This window comes from Passer domesticus, chromosome 16 (genome assembly GCF_036417665.1).
Source record: "Passer domesticus isolate bPasDom1 chromosome 16, bPasDom1.hap1, whole genome shotgun sequence".
NCBI classification, from domain to species: domain Eukaryota; kingdom Metazoa; phylum Chordata; class Aves; order Passeriformes; family Passeridae; genus Passer; species Passer domesticus.
This window is the reverse complement of record NC_087489.1, coordinates 1507824-1525377: the sequence shown is the minus strand read 5'-3', so window position 1 is coordinate 1525377 and position 17554 is coordinate 1507824. Positions and strand designations below refer to the sequence as shown.

The 17554-nt window shown below is 38.7% G+C and overlaps 1 protein-coding gene across 2 annotated transcripts in view; it reads right to left on the bottom strand.

Annotated features, from left to right (window-relative positions):
• Positions 1-17554, bottom strand: part of ITCH (itchy E3 ubiquitin protein ligase) — a 58509-nt gene that overhangs the window by 23525 nt on the left and 17430 nt on the right. For both annotated transcript variants that reach the window (XM_064391155.1, XM_064391156.1), the window contains exons 2-6: positions 9582-9672; positions 7020-7158; positions 5032-5156; positions 3715-3852; positions 1595-1637 (exon numbers count right to left, since the gene is read on the bottom strand). In XM_064391155.1, the coding sequence (XP_064247225.1) occupies positions 1595-1637; positions 3715-3852; positions 5032-5156; positions 7020-7158; positions 9582-9651 (515 nt within the window). In that variant the 5' untranslated portion in view covers positions 9652-9672. The remainder of the gene's footprint in view (positions 1-1594; positions 1638-3714; positions 3853-5031; positions 5157-7019; positions 7159-9581; positions 9673-17554) is intronic.

The following is a 17554-nucleotide window of genomic DNA, read 5'->3' as shown; positions in this document are numbered from 1 at the left end:
AGCTATTTCTGCCCACGAGTCCCTAATGAGATGAGAAGCTAACACCTGGGAACAGCCTGTGCACCTTTACTCCACAGGGCTGGCATATGCTTAGAACACACAAAATGCTACAAATTTTTAGAAATCTTACTTATGCATACATATTTTTTCCTCTAAACTCAATTCTGGAACAGGCTGGAGAATTTAGCATTAAAGTTTTGACCAGCAGCTATCAATATAAATTGCACAACCATACAAGAATTAAGAAGCTACATAGCAGTACTGACCCATGCTGTGCTGTTCACTTACATCTAGCAGAGTATTATTCTGATATATTTGTAGCTCCTTAAGCAGAGTTAGAGGTATCTACATCTTTAGTCTAAAGCATTTCATTTTCAGAATATGATGGGCAAAACAAAAAGGTTGTTAACAAAAATTCTAGTGGATTTACAGGACAAGCACATGAGCCATCACAAATGAAGGAAGAGGTTACAGTTTCAACCCAGTACACTGAAAATTACATTTCTTCAAATGTACACAAACTAAAACCCAGTAGGTAAGGCTAAGTAAATCCTAAGTCATAAAGGACCAAGTAAAATCATGTTGATTTAACCTCATAGCATGGTCAAACACACTTTTGCTCTATACCAGGTGTGGTGCATATTAAGACCATATTTAATCTTAATTCATATTAAGACCAACCGCAAAATAAATGGGTCCAAATCATTAGTGACCTCAAATCTGTAGGAGGTTTAGCCCCAGTTTTTCAGCCATTCTCCCTCCCCTTGTTCTTTCACATCATGCCCTTATAGAAAGTCACTTTCCTGACAATTTACATGATTCTCACAATGACCACCAGAAGCCCCTGGTTGATACCAAATCTGAATCATTGTAATTATTATTGTTATTATTCTAGAATATTCAGATATTCTGAATATCAAGGCATCTAAAAATTCATTCAAATACAAAAAGAAAACAGAAAAACCCCAAACTTTCAAGGGAAGCCTTCAGACAACATAGCCAAGAATACAAACTACTGAAAAAAGTGAACTTTAGCTTGGTTACTCCAGATGTCACCCAGAGTGCTGTGCCTTGTACAGATCCTTAAAATACTTGTAGTACTGGGAACTAATTAAAGTAACATGGTGCTGGGCACACTCTTATCCTACCAGCAGTAAGATTCATAATCCGGTATCAGCGCACTGTAAGTGCCAGACAGATTTTGGGATCTTAACAAAGCTAAATATAATTCTGATACCTCCATGCTATAAAACAAACCAGTGTAAAAACAACCAGTGTAATTTTTTTTTGGCGGGGGGTGTCTTTAAATATATATTTTACTTTGGATAATCACTGGGAGAAGGATGAGGAACACAAAGGGAAAACACAAAAAGATCAGTCAGGTATGGAGGCAAAACTGTGGCCAGACAATGGAGCTGAGCAACAGTTCAGTATTTTTGTTTAGGGCATGCTCAGATCTTAACAGATACTGCTGCAGGGCATATTCATAAATTTTTAATTGTCTTCTTTACAAAACACACAATTCCTCTCTTTCAAAACTGCGAATACTAGAAGACAAAATTTAAAAAAAAAAGAGAGAGGAAAAAGGTCTTACCGTGTATCACTCCTTACTCTGGAGTTTTCACTCTGTGTAGGACCTTAAATACAAAAAAAAAAAAAAAAAAAAAAAATACAACAGAAGCATAAGCAATACTCTGAATAATTTCCAAGGAAAGCAGCAGCCATTAATGCTCACACTTCTTTCAAGTGTAGAAGTGAGACACTATGTGCTGCTTTTCTACAGGGTTTCAAAGCTGTACATATTTTGCATGTCTCTATTTGTGTGTGTGAATACAATTTTTTTTAAACCACTGCCACTGTAATACTTCCACGTTATGGAAGATGCAACAGGACATCATTTCATTGTGTGAATAGTCTCAAACACACACACTGTTTTTCTAGCAGTATAAAGCCGTGTTCACTCTTTTAAGTGGAGCTGGCTTTTCATACTCTCTCAGCGATGGCAGGCAGAGCAAAAGGGCAAAAAGTTGAATGAAATCTCCTCTCTGTTTGGCTGGGGGCTTCATTTTCTGGGGCTCTCTAGCCCAGACCCTTCCCCTTCTCAGTAAATTATTTAACATAAAGGCATTGAAGCAGGTACAAAATATGGCTGCACTCCAAAAGCATTACAGCAGTTCAGCCCAGATTTGCAAATGTTTTGCAACTGCTTATTCAGCCAGCTTGGAAATATCTGCCTTTTGTGCCAGCATTTGCAAACCTTGAATATGCAGCACAGAACTGCTCATTCATGTAGGTAGCACCAATACTTTATTTCCATAGAGTTAAACAAATGTCATTAATAAAGAAATCAGTTTTCAGTTCTGATGGGAACTGTGGACAGATCTAGGCCAAAGACAAGGATGTAGTCACAGAAAGGCTTAGGATAATGAGCTGTTGGTGGACTGGTGCATGGAAGGAATTAAATCCCAGCAAGAGAAATCTTAACTTAAAAGCATCTCCATAAACAATGTATTTGCCTGAAGTGCCTTTAGCCTGTACAATGTGCTAGACTACTTTAACATTTAACTCCTTCCTTATGTGCTCCAGTCCCCTGCTTATCCAGGAACCTTCTGCTGAGCTTGGGGCTTGCTGTGTCGAGCCCAACCCTGTAAACAGAACTCAATTCCACCACCTGCATGACTTTTCCCACCTTTTTCTCAGTAGGTGAACTTTGGGAAATTCAAGAGAGCACAGATGAAAACAGAGTACTGTATAAAAGGAAAATTTGGCACTTGTACTAGATATTTCTATCCCTGCACCTCAGCCGTGTCGTCCCACAAAATCCCAGCATTTGGCTTTTACTTACAAACAAATTTCCACACAATCAGTCTGTGCGATTGATCCTTTTAACAAAATGCAAAGAAAATGGTCTAAAAGCTCTAAGAAATAATGATTACAGAATTTGTGTATTAATTCCATTTTTGTACAATACTTAGATGAAATTTCAAAGCAACTTCCTCTAGGACTTGAACAAACCCCCCCCCAGCCACCTAGAACTTGCCAATCAAATGTCTAGCTGGTCACCACCACAGACAGTGTCTCTTGTTGCTTTCTAGGAAAATAACTCTTACCTAGTTCTACTTCTCACTGTACAGTATTTCAGAAATGCTCCACTGTCCTGCTCCAAAGGAATTAAAATTACCTTTTTATTTTACTGTAATTAGATATTTTACATGCACTCAAGTTTTCAGTTTAAAAAACCGTACACACCAACTAAACAGAAAGTAGATCCCCCTCTGCAGCTCTCCACAGGGAAATAAATCTATGAATACATTTAAATGAGCTATTTTAAAAAAAATTAATATAAACCCACGTCTCCTAGTAAGCAGAATACTTATTACTAGGATGTGATGAGATCAAACCAACTTTGCATTTCTTCAGTTTATAATGCTATTAAAATTCAGGGAAGCTAGAGGCTTTCATTAACATTTGGGATCTCTAGATAAAAGTTTGCAAAGTCCAGAAAATAAAGATGCTGATCTGTTTTTTGTTGCAATAAGGCTGAAGGTCTGCCCTGTGAACTATGACTTCACCTCAAAATGCATGAGATTTCTGATCTCTATGAACAGAAAGTTACAGAAATTGCTGTTATTGTGCTTAGAGACTGTGTTAAAGCTTCTCCAAAAATGGCTTTGCATAGCAGATATATGTAGATTTGGACTTAAAATTACTCACTTCTTGTACTTGAGGCTTCCCCATTGGTCAGGAGCTCAGGGTCAACCTGCATCCCATCCAGACAGACTGACAGATCTCCCACCACTTCTGCTGGCTCCCTGTCACCAACGAGATGCAACGTCACCACTACCTGCTCCACTGGAAAAGAACAAAGAACAAAGGGAGCTTATCTTACTGCACGAGGAAAAAGGGCCTTTTATTCAAGAAGCCAATTGCAAACCTCAGTGATCAAAGGGGGAAAAAAGCCCAAACACCCCCCAAACCTACAGCTGTAGCTCTCCATTTTTTTTTGTGTGGTAAAACTGAACATTTTCATACATCATTAGAAAGTTATTGTTTCTACAAAAAGAGCAAAACTGGAGCATAATCTTGTTGCTGCCTAGAAAAGATTATCATGACAGCAGAGATTGACTCTCACATTTCTACAGCAATTAATGCATCTGCCCTCAATATAGAGTTAGGAAGTGTAATTCACTTTATCCTTGATTAAGAGCAGATACAATTTCTGTCTTCTGACTAAAAAGCTTCACATTTACCTAATGACATCCAGATTCACATTCAGTATGTGACCATTTTCCATCATATCCCCAGACCAATGGTATAATCAGAGTTTTCAGTGAAACAGAACTGTAAATAAACATTCTTGCCTAAAGGGTTTGAAACAAACCCAAGTGAGCTCCAACAGGTGCCTGGTGTCAGACAGCAGGAACACTGATCCATGGGGATTTTCACCCAGATTCAGCAGGACTGACACTGCCAGGAGAGCAGCTCTCACTGCTGTCAGCATTCTCCATCTGCAACACCCACGTGACAGTTGGGATGCCAACACTTCCTCAAAGGACAGAACAAAAGCAGGACAGCACAGAGCTCTGTGCTGCAGCCCCGAGTGCTGGCATGGGTCTGTACAATTCTGTATTTCTCCTTCAAGTTGCTCAGGATGCACATACTGCCCAAAGCCTAACTAGATCCTAGATTAATGAAATAATACAACATACCCCATAGCACTATTTAGAACAAAAATAACTTTACACATTTCCAGTCTAGCACTAGAATTCAAACCATAGTTTGAATTTTTAAGCTTATAAAAGAAATTTTTCTTTCACTCAGTCTTGCACACACTAGCAAGGCAAAAAACATCTTGTTTCCAGGGACACCATGGCAGGTTGTGTACAACCAAAAAAGACAAAACTAAGTGAAAAAGTAGTAGGAAGCTCATAAAAGCAACTAGTTGCACTAAAAGGAACCTTTAAGGGCCATTTCCAGAGGTGCACACAGCATTCATGTTCACTAACAGACAATTCAGAGGCTCAGACTTACATTTCATACTGTTGGATTTCAACGTCTCGTGAATATCCAGAGCAGCACTTCCCAGAAGGACGTCAGACTTTAATGTTTGATGGCTCCAGACTCGAAAGTTTAACTTACTTACAGGAGTGACAATTCTGAAAAGAAAAAGTTGAGCACTGTAAGGGCATTTGTTGGTAGGGAAGGGCGTGAACTGAGCCATTTACTTCCACTGTTACTAGAAGTAATTCAAAAACAAAGAAATAATGGTGGTAACATGAAACAATTTCCAATTATCACATTCTATGTCACCTGGATACGTCATGTCAATCAAAACTGTTGCAAGACTGTTCATCGACCAAATACATATTTTATTACTACTATTTTAAGGGAAATATAGAAAAACTAGAGCATATACAACATAGTAATACACAGCATGTTCCGTGACAACAACTTCAAAGTAATTTTTAATGCTGATATTCTTTTTCTATAAGGAATATTCTAACATTTATATAGTTTTAAATTATTTTCATTGTAAGAAATGAGTACAAATGACTGCTTATTTTCTCAGTGCATAATTTCAGCTGTATGTGATTGATAAGTCCAGACTTTCACAGTCAGCCAATCCCTTCAGGAGATCCACCTAACAAACTCCATGGAGAAGAACCCCAGTGGGGCCTACCCTCATTTGCAAAAGCCACTACACTTTTCCTTTTTATCCTGAATCTGAATATAGGCAGCTGTGCCAATATATTTCCTAAAAACGAATTTACTTCACTAAGCTCCATGCAGCTTTAGTGCAATTTCCAATGAAGTTGATACACAGGGGGTGTCTGTGCTCAGCTCTTACTCAACAAGAGTAAAATGACACATTACTGTGTATTATTGTGTGGATTTGCACAGCACAAATTAAACCACAGCACAAACATTCCCATTAAAAAATGAAAACGGAAAGCTTTAGAAGGTAAAAGAAAATTCTGCTCATGTACACTTATATGCATATAAAATGCCAGATTTTCTTTTTCTTAATACATCTCGGCAAGTAAGGTAGTAAATAGTAGTAACTGCAACTTCACAATAATCTAAAGTACAATAAAAGTACAGATACAAAAACAGTTTTCCTCAGGCAATGTTCCAGATGCTTCAAGAAGAATAATCTACAATTTAGGCACAAGCAAATCACAGAATCACTGAATGGTTTGCATTGAAGGGACATTACAGCCCATCTCATTCCACCCCACTTCCTGCTATCCCAAGTTGCTCCAAGCCCCATCCAGCCTGGCCTTGAACACTCCCAGGGATGGGGTAGCCACAGCTTCTCTGGGCAACCTGTGCCAGGGCCTCAGCAGAATTTCTTTCTAATATCCCATCCAGCATGCCCTTGTGAAAAGTGCCTGTCCAGAGTGCAAGCACAGACTGATGTTTATCCCAGAGTTCCATGTGACATTAAGAGAAAACTAAATTTTATAGAACTCATGTATCTTCTTTATTCACAACACAAATACTGGGCCAAGCAAACATCAACAGCTGTATTCATCTTGATTCTGATGTTAGTTTTGTATTAACAATTTGCATAAATTAATTGGGAATGTTAGATTTGTGCTTGAATCCAGAGGTGTACAAGAGAGAGCCAACTACCTGTGTTATGGCATGGTACACCACAGTGAGACACAAAGAACAGCTACACTGTTCTTCTGAAAGAAGTACTTCTGAAAGCTGTAACTTTAAATATGACCACAAAAATGTGCATGGGACCATCGATTTTAATATCAAATTACTGTCCTTATTACTCACAGAATTAGAGCTCCATTAATATGCCACACATAGCAATACAAAATACAAGGAGTGTAACAGCTCATAAATCTCTGTTTCAGACTGTACTATATTTACTCTAAAAATTATACATGTCACCATCTCATGCCACATTTGACCCCTTGCTTAAAATAAAAACACAATCTTCAAGCCCACTGTCAATTGCTTTAATTTAGCTCAAATAAATTGGAAAATAAAACCAAACCTACACTGTAAGATGCTGTTTCCACTTTGGACTATTTGTATTGTTGCATTTTTCTGTCTTCTTTGACTGTCCATCTACTGAGACTTCCACATAAGGGCTAGGTCCAAACCATTTATTCTTTTCTTTTAGTTTTGCTGAAATAACTGTTAAGAAAGAGAAAAAACAGTAATTTACTCAGGAAGATTTCAATTACAAATAGTATTTTTCAGTTGGGAGCTTCAGTATTCAAGTGTCAGATCACTGATGCTTGACAGTAACACTCAAGTAAAAAAACACATTAGATGGATAAAAACCCTCTTCATTCCAGCTCATTTATACAATGCCACAGCTCACACAAATGCCTAAAACATGCAACAATACTTTTGCAACATCAGGCACTCTTATTAATCATAACTAGTACAAGATCCACAGAAGTGCTTAGGTGTTGAAAGCAGAAAATATCCTCTACAAGCGTCTCCTGTCTATCACCAGCCAACAGAATTCCTGGAGTTTATTACACTGCTTGTTAAAAAGCTCAAAACATGATCTGCCTCTCATCAAGGCACTGTGGAAAATTGCCACAACTTCTCATGGACAGAACATCACTGAGAAAATGAATTTTGTATGAAGTTTTCTGTAGGTAAACAAACATACTGAAAAGCTGAATCCAAACCCTGGGTTCCAGTAGCTACCTCCTGCTCTAGCAACAACAAATCTGGACAAGAGTTGCAGCTCTAGAGCTTTAATTTTGGTGGGGAGGGGTTTTTTTGGTGTTTGGATTTTTTTTTTGAGCATTCAGTATTACTGACTGCAGCATTCCCATCTTTCCAAACAAAACTGCTATGCTGCCTCCTTTACGATGTGTGTCTACCCTGATATTTGAGTCCCGGATGTTCTTGGATTCACTGGCAACACTGAATTCACTAAACAGTACTGAAGACAAAGATATCATTTCCAGTTGGCCCCTGAATTCACTGTTCTGCAAAAAACAACTTGCTCTTCTGTGTGTTTGTCACCCACCACAGCCTCATTACATCCTTAAAAAGAAATGACTAATTCAGGCCCATCTGGCTAATCTCCCCAGATTCCCTTTATAGCCTATGCTCCTTTAGAGATTTAGAGAAGTAGCTTAGTATAAACTGCTCTGAACTGCTCCCAAGGAAAACTCTTTCTCTGTGTATTACAGAGATCTCACAGAATTCAACTCATTAATTTTCACAAAGAGCTCCCCATCCTTTCCCTCCTGTCCCCAGTACTTCTATGCTGTAGCACCTCATACCTGAACATCTCTTAATTATCTCAAAGACCTGCCTGGGAGCAGCAGAAATCAGCAGATTTGTACCTACTTTCTAAGTTTGTTCTTACCTAGACACCCTGAAACTTCATTTAAAACTAATTGAGGGCAGCAGAATGGAGTTCTGAGGGTAGGGCAGGTGGGAGGTAACACCAGCAACAGTTTGCTGAAGCTCATGGCTGAACATCTACAGAAATTCCGACCTGAAATTCAAATACCTCAGTAATTTCAATTTTAAACACTGAGGCATTTATTCACTGTCTTTGTGTGAGTCTCAGGCCTTTAGTGGGGAAAGCCTCGGACAGCAGTCACCACTTCAATCCTTGGTTCTGCTCTCCATCTGTGTGTGGAGGAGGTACCTCTGTAAAGAACCTCTTCCAATTTCTCCCCAATATCAACTTGTAGGGACAAGATTTCTCTACAGCCTCACAGCCTACTGAGGAAACACAAGTTTGTGACCTCAGAGGGACAGCTACAGCCTGTGTAATAGTGAGATCCAACCTCCTGCCCAGTGTAAAGCTTTCTATCTGTTTTTGACCATTCTTTTCATCCCCACAATATCCCTTTTCTGAAACTACTGCATATGCCCACAGGTCTTCACACTGAGGGTACAAAATTTTCTCTTGATGCTTCTAAACTGAGACCTGCACACACCCGCAGATCTCCCATTCAGTTTTGAGGCCTCAAGTTAAATTTCCTGAAAGCAAAAGGCTTTGAGGAAACCTTGATAATTAAGTTTCAATTGCTGCTCTGTTGGTAAGGCACTACAAAAAATAAAGGCTGTAATGTAAATCCATCTCCAGACAATCCAGAGGTGTTCAATTACAGTGATATTCTCCCCAACGCTTTCATTAAATTTATCCCCTTTTTAATCCACTTCAGTGGTAGCCATAAAGACATGTAACAAGGGAGAAGCCATAAGTCAACTTCAATGAACAGCAGTATCAAGAAAAAGTGTTAGATTTGATATTATGCCAAGTTTCAGTAAGTGCAAGCACTATCATAATGCACTATTACATTTCCAGGACTGCCTGTACAATTAACAGCAACAAAAAAAGAATCACTCCTTTCTTTTTTCTTTTATACCAATATGTATCATTTCAAAATGCATTCTAGATTAAACCCAGAATAAAGTAGTTGCTAAGTAATGATGGCCTAACACCAATCCTGACTTCTCTTGGGTGTTTCACAATGTAAAACTTCCTGAAATGCAACATAGTAAACTCTGCTTAATTGTGGAAAAAGAGTGTCACATTTCTAAGCAGAAAAGACAGATAATTTCCAAAGGCTCACCAGTGATCTGAAGCTGTGATTTCATGGACAACCCACTGGCTGGTCCTGATCTGGACCCACTGCCAGCCATAATATGGGCTGGATCTTGAATCTGCATGAAGAGAGAATGCAAACATTTCAATACGCAGAAGCTCAAAAATTCATCTGGCTTTTGACACGCGGATACATTACAGTACAAACAAACCCACCATACTTGGTTTTTGTCTAGTTCCTTTCCATTTCCCAAAGCACAGAAAATCCTTTACAAAGGGCTCAGTCTCTATTACATGACCTGTAACTATTTGGGTCCTAGGCAAAAGAGGTCTTTTGATTTTGTCACTTCAATCTGTGAATTAATGAGTAAATAATGTTCTAATTCAAAAGTTTGCTATACCTCTCATGTCCAAAACATCTGCTTGTCTTGGTGTCATAAATCCTGGGTAGGTTTATCTTTGTGTCAAGTACTACTTGGTTTTAAAAATAAACACCACAATCCACAGGCACAGCAAAAAGACTGAAAATAAATTATTAAATTAAAAAGGGAAGTTCAAATTTAGAGAAACCCGCTTGTGTATATTTTTTGGTTTTACTTGGTCAGAGCAAGTCTACAGATGGGCTGTAACACTACAAAGCATTTAAATAAAAAAGGAAATACATCACTTTTGAAAGAAAACAACAATTTTCAATTACTGCTCAACTTTTCTTCTTGACACACCCCATCCCTCACACCAAGGCTGGTCTGATCCTCCCAGCCCAAGGCAGCACAGGTTCCTCCTTGCAGTATTTGGTTTTTGTGGGGGGAGCAGACAAAGTGGACAATCTGCATCATAGAGCTTCCAAAGAAATTAAATAGTGTACTATTAAATTAAACGCAGTCATCACTCTGGAAATACCCAGATACCCTTGTCACCTATTCATTTTTAAAACACATTTCACCTCAGCATTTCTTACCAACTGAACTCTATCGCAAAATGAACAACCTGCTGGATACAACTTCCAGAGCCCTTGCTGCATCCCTGTCATGTCCTGTTCCCTCCTTCCACGGTGTCCCTGCTCAGAGCCTCCTGCAAACCATGTGTGCACCTCTCTGGGTGACCCCTCTCATGGGCCTCAGCTGCTGTGCCCAGGGAGCTCCTCTTCAGCCCCGAGCCCCCACTGATGCTCTGCTCTGGGCAGCCACCAGACGGGATCCCAACGCAGAGCAAACATCCCGTGCCAGCTCTCAAGCACTTTTCTGCACATATTACTTCCAGCAAGGAAAGGAAAGTGTTAGCTTAGACGGCTGCTATCTGTATCATGAGTCAAAAGACTCCATTTACAAACCCACAGTTGATAACACCACAAGCAGTTTATCTAACCCCAAACATGTTCAGCCACACCAAGTGTGAAAAACACCATTCACTTGTGATACAATTTTAGAAGTTTAATAGTAATAAAGTAGTAATAAAAATTAGGACAATAAGAATTTGGACAATCAAAGTTAGGAAAATAAAAGACTACAAAAAAGCAAAGAATTACGGACGTCCTGGAGCTTTTGCATTCTGCCACAAAAGCACATCTTGCTAACAAAGGATTAACCCTTAAAAGCCTGTTACACATTCATATATCTCATACACGATTCAAACATTCCTTTCAAACTACAGGTATTTCTGCTTAACTTCAACTCCCACCCTCCCATCCTGTAAATCAATTGCCAAGGTTCCTCGAAGTCTGGGTTTTCCTGATAAGGTGGTCTTCTCTTGGGATTTTGGGGTCTTGTTGCTGTTATCTCTATGTAAAGAATTTCTTGCTTATCTTACCCATTCCCTGAGCTAGTTACAAAAAGTATCTTACATCACATAGTTTCTATTTTAATATTATGCTACAGCAAAAAAACTATTTAACTACTTTAAAAGACATCAATACAGCACTACTTAAAAGAGACTAATACAGCATAACTTTCCAACATAACACATATAGTATTAATTTTCATATTTGCAAAGAGCCAATCATATAATATGCATTTTTCACACCAAGGAAACCAGAATTTGTACAAGGAGATCAGGTCTTGATATGGCAATTTTCTTTATGGAGGCTGCGATTTGAAGCAAATGTCTGTGACAGTGACTGTGGAAATTGTAATCCCACAGGTGTTTGAAAGTTGTGAAATGGGTAATTCTCGTATCCTGCAGCTTGCTGATGCCAGTGTTTCCTACTGCAAAATGTGACACCACCAAAAAAGGTACTAATGCCTTGCTCAAATAGTATTTGGTGTTATTAGTATAGTTCAATGCTGTTACTAAATTTCAGATGTGAATCACACAAATTTTAATTGTGTTAGGGTGAAAAAGATTTTAACCTAAGTTTTTAAAAAGTAGCCTAAATTTAAATGATTTAGAGGGCAATTCTTAATTCTGCTCCTGTGACTGATTCTACCAACCTCCCTGGGTATCCTTTATGCTGTATGAGAGCAACCAGATTACACCTAGACCAGCACAGACACACTGAATATCTGAAGGAGTTTGGATTTACAAAAGAGCTGCCAGTTCCCACCTGGAGAAATAACACTGCACAGAATCCACCTGGGATCCCTGAAGGGGATCACTCTCTACACTCAACTCCCACACTAAGCATTTACACCATACAACAGTCATTCAGAAGCATGTGTTAAAGCCAACTTTGATTTCTAATCCAGCAAATACACTCATTAAAATTATTTTAGTAACATTTGATAATTTCCATTGAGAAGATACAAAGACAATCTAGCAGCTTAACCACATCTGAAAGGAGTGTCCTGCAAACACCTGCTGAGTTAACTCTTGTGGAAGTATAAATGATGAGACACACGACCTTCACCAACAACCAGCTTAAGGAAAATTCCAGGAATACACTGCCTGCCAAAACTTCTAAAAAAATAAACTGTACTACATATTGTTTAGTTCTCTCAGCTGCTAGAAAGTTTCTAATTATTTTTGAACAATAAAACTCAAGAGACTCATTTTATTGTACTCTTGCTCAAATCTAGAGGCTGTACAGGTAAGCTCCATTAATTAACCAGGAAAAGCAGAGTTCCAGAGGAAGAAGAAAAAGGAAGCAACAATTTACCTCTGCCCTGCACTTCAACATCCCTACCTCTCTTTCCATGTTTTTCAATACCTTGACTCCAGTGCCTCTTCCACTCTTGCTAATTGTCCGCTGGGAAAGACTCCACAAGCAGAACACTGGTTCCATGCCAAGCTTCCAGCAAAGAATAATCACAGAAAACACACTGCAGCTTTTCTCTCAGCTGGGCACTAATTTAAGTCCCTTCCCTACCATGCATGTATATACTTGATCTGGATTTTTCACAACTCATAGAAATTTCATCAACTTCTCCACCTCCATCTCCATCAGTTTTTAGCTCAAATGGATTAGTAATTTAGAAAGTCTGTAGTGCAACACACAGGAAAATGGGAAGAGAGCAGGTGGAATTATGTACACCTAATTCTGTTAGGAAACTAAGCTAAAATATACTGATTAGCCAAAGAAGAATCTGTGGTAATTAATGAAGTAGACTTAGAAGGAAGCAAAAGAGAGTGCAAAAGGCAGTAACACCATCAGTCACACATATTCAGCTACTGTCTATTTACACTTAATTTTAAACATTTTACTCCTCTTTATTTATGTAACAAATACACCAAACATATTTTGTTTATGTGTAAAAAAACTATTCTATTAAAAGCTGCAGATGATTTCAACTCAGAATCGGCCTAGGGCTACTTGTAAGCCTAATCAGAAAATTTAAAAACCACTCCTCAATCATTATTAAATGATTAAATGATTCTATTATAATAAAACTAGATTCCATCTAGTTTTATTATAATAGAAATGGTACTTAGGAATGTGAAAAGCAAATCTCTTTATAAATTCAATGTCATGCTACAAGCACTTTCTCAAGTTGAAACTGTCATTCCAAAGGTTAGAATGCATGTTCAGGTTTTTTTCAGTAGTAGAAAATCAAACACATCTTCATGGATATTTAGGGATTTTGTGTGGTTTGGGCTGGGTTTTGAGGGGTTTTTTTGTTGGTTGGTGTTTTGTTGTTCTGGTTTTGTTTTGTTTTAAATTATAGCAAACTCCTATTGCCATTTTTCTCTCAGATGCTGCAACTCGCTTCCAAGAAACTGTCAGAATCTGAAATTTAGGAACATCAGCTGAAAGGTTTGAGAGCTGTGACAGAATGACTGGGCAGTGTAATGGATGTTCAGACCATGATCAGGTAAGTATGATTTTCTCATAAATGACCAAGACAAATTGTTCGGCATATAAAAAGATAGAATAGAGACAGAGTATCTTCTTGCAACTAAAAATAAACTATTGAAATAGTTGTATGAACTTCCTCAGTGGCTGCATACCTGCTCCAAGGGAGGTTTGGTTCTATAACATCCTACCATAATATGTAAATTATTATACAAATTATACTCAGCTTCATAATTGCACGCACCATTGCTGGCACTCAGGCAGGTTTGGACAAACACTGCTTAAAATAACTCTGCTTCACAGCAGGAAATTCAGACCAGCATTCTTTTGGTCCTGCTCTCTGAATCCCACCTGCAGTGCTTTGCCAGCAGCTGCCCCCTTGGCCTGCCCCAGTGCTGTGGGGTGTTTCCACCCAAGACAACAAATCTCTACCACAGTTTACTGTGCAAGGGGTAAAAGGAGGAGGAGAGTGCAACCCAAATGCTGCACTGGGAAAAAGGAAGGCAGCAAAGGAGGATCTGTTATTTTTCTAAGAAATCACAAGAAAGCTGCTTTTATCCCCACCCTTTTCAGAGCTTTGTGGTTAAACCAAAGAAAAGGAAGAGCTGGGCAGGAGCTGCTCAACCCACAAAAATCAGGGAGTATCGACAAAAAAAGAATGCTATCAGTGGATTGGGAGACCTTCAATGTAACACCAATTTACCTTGGATGACTTCATTCAGCACTGAAATTTATCTGGTAAGGAACCAGCTTACTGAAGAAGGTAATTTTGTTTTCTCTTTATTTGAAAGGAGGCACCGAGGTGAGAATGAAACCCTGTGACTGTATTACACACGCATAGCTTTGGAAATACATTGGCACATGCTCTTTATAATTTAAAAAAATACTGAAATAATTGCACATTGTTGGCTGCTTTAAGTCTTATGTTTAGTAATTAATTTTAAGAATAGGCTAAGCTGGTCTTTGCAGGTGTTCCCATTCAGAGTGCTTTTGCAATTTCAACATTGGAGAAAAAAAACCTGCATAATGAAAAAAATTCTTTTAACATACCCAGTAATTTTAAAAATGGTTTTGAGAACCTCACTCAGGTTCAAAAATGTAACAAGAATACAAAATTTTGGGGAAAAGCCCATAAAATATACAGAATTTTGTTCAAAAAACTGCATGTAAAATGTAATATGTCTCTTTTATCAACAGGTACAAAATAAATGCATGCACTTTTTTGTGTGTGAGAAATTTAGAAATACTTTTTCTCCTTCCCCCCAAACACTGAACCCTCTATTTAACTGAAGGCATGCATACTGTGGAAAAGGTTTTTCTCTTTAATGTTAGCTATAACTACACAGTGAGCCCAGACACATACAGGGAGTTTGGCAACTTACTTGCTTAGCAAATTTGCAGTTACTTTAACTGTTCAAGTTTCATCTTAAAGTGAAATGTGGTTAGACAAAGCTGGTTTTAGTGGTTTACACTTTTTTTTTTTCCCCTAAAATAAGTTTTAAGGACGTGGTCAAGTTTGCTCAAACAAGTCAAAAGACAGAAAGAAACTGCTGAGTAATCAACCAGGGAGAAAAGAATAGACACAGATTATAAGAGTGTTGAGTACACGTTGGAAAGGAAAACAATTATGAGGTTTGCATCACGGGATATTTATATAAGGAAGGGATCAGAGAGGTTTAACACAGAGTGCAGCTTGGCTCCCTCTGGCCATGACTTTTTGAGCAGTAGTCCATCCGTTCACCAAGAAGTCCGGAAAATCCAAGCAGTCTGTGCCAGAATACAACTGCTGGAATTTCAAATGCCTGAATTGGTTTTTGCACCAATGTCAGATACATGATGGGTCTGAAAACAGGCCGTGGGCTGGATTACTGAGCTGTGTGCTCCTGTCTCCCCTGCCATCAGAGCCAGCACAGGCACAGCTCCCTGCAGCCTCCATGCTCAGGTTATCCAGGTACAAGCCAACGTCCACACAGCTGCTCTGAGAGAAACAAGAGTCATCCTGACTGAAAGATAAGACTGGAGCCAATTCAATACAGAAGCTAAAAATATGCTTGTGGGGAATACAGTTTAATCGGTTTGGGAAGCAAACCAAGTGACATGACCTTCAGAGGCTGCAAGGAGCAACAAGCAAAACATATAAAAACAAATGAAAAAGGTGCCCAACTCCTTCCTGGCCCTACAGTAGACTTACTAACGAGAAATTCTTAATGCTGAAGTAGAAGCTTCATCTACTACCCTGTCTAAAAATTGTATATTTTTTTTCATACCTAAACCATATATACGATATATATGACCTACTGTACTCCTGGCTCAACACAGGAATAATTTTCTTTTTACAGCTCCTTACAGATGATCATTCCCGCACCCTTTCCAAGGATAGTGGTACACCAAGAGTCAGAAGTTACATCTTCTCTAAATCAACAGATCTAATTCTACATGTGAGATCATCTCAATCTCTTCTCTAGAGCCACCATTCTGAACTTTTCTATTGAATCCTTTACTGCTATGAGGAAACACACCTTATAGAGAATGTAATGAAGATGCTAAATTGAGATGAACAAAGTAGGGATGAAAACATGCATAAATCAGCTAAACAAGAGTTAAAATGGCTTTGATTGATAACAAAGGGCACTTCTTGCAAGAATAAAACAGGAGTGTTTGTGTCAAGGCCAGGATGCCTTCGCTCTGATAAGACTCCAGCACAGATGCCTGACCAGCAAAACAGCCTGTGCTTCAAAGAGGAGAGTGCCAACAGGGTTATGTCACATCACATATGTCATTCCATTTCCTGTCAGCCCAACAGGAAAACAGACTGTAGCTTTAAAGAGATGGATATTCCAAATAAGGAAAAAAACAAGCAGCATTAGCTCCCACTGAAGATTTATGGAAGCTGAAGTAAGCCAGATTCTGAAGCAAAGGACTAGCAAAAAACAACTCTTGACTCCCAGAGGATATAAAACATCCATATGTGAAGTAGTTTGTTATCACCAACAGGAACCTGAAGCACAATAAACAGTGACAGACACCATTAGTTCCATCCTCCGCAAAGCACAGAAGAGACACTGGCTATCCCACCTCAACACACAGAAATGTTCTGGTGTCTCAGAGCACACAAGTGAGAGGGTGACAATGAAATGTGTGAGAGAGTACAAGTAATGCGAGATTTTAGAGAGAAATATCACATTCTCTGTGGTAAAGAGAGTGAGACTCTTTACCCTGTAAACTCATCCTGAATTTTGTTTAACTAACTTCCTGTGACCTCAATGCAACATGAATGATGAGTGTGACACTATACTGATATACAACAGTGGCATCAAAAAATTACTGTCACAAACAGATCTTAAATTACAGCAGCAAGCACTAAGCAATGACATACTATCAATCTTGAAGACCTTTTCTAGAAACAATTATTTATGCAACAGTAATTCTCAGCGCTGATTCCTTGTTCCTAAATACCCACCACTTCAAGAGAGAACTGAGAATGGGAAACTCTTCTGAACCTGAAGTTTTTAAGTTGGAAATGCTGAAAAACATTCATACTGCCTACCAAAGCAAAGACATTGCCCAATGAAAGGCAGAATAGCTCTGGAAACATTGTAGGCAGACACCCAGTGATATTCACTTTAACTTTTCCCTGAATACCTGGGATCACCAGGTAGTGCTCCTTGTGCAAATGGCACAGGTTAGAAAAACTGGTCTATCAGCTTCAGCCTGAGGAGAAAAACACTTCCAACACTGCTTGCAGTTGAAATTAAACTGCCTTCAGGCCTCCCAAA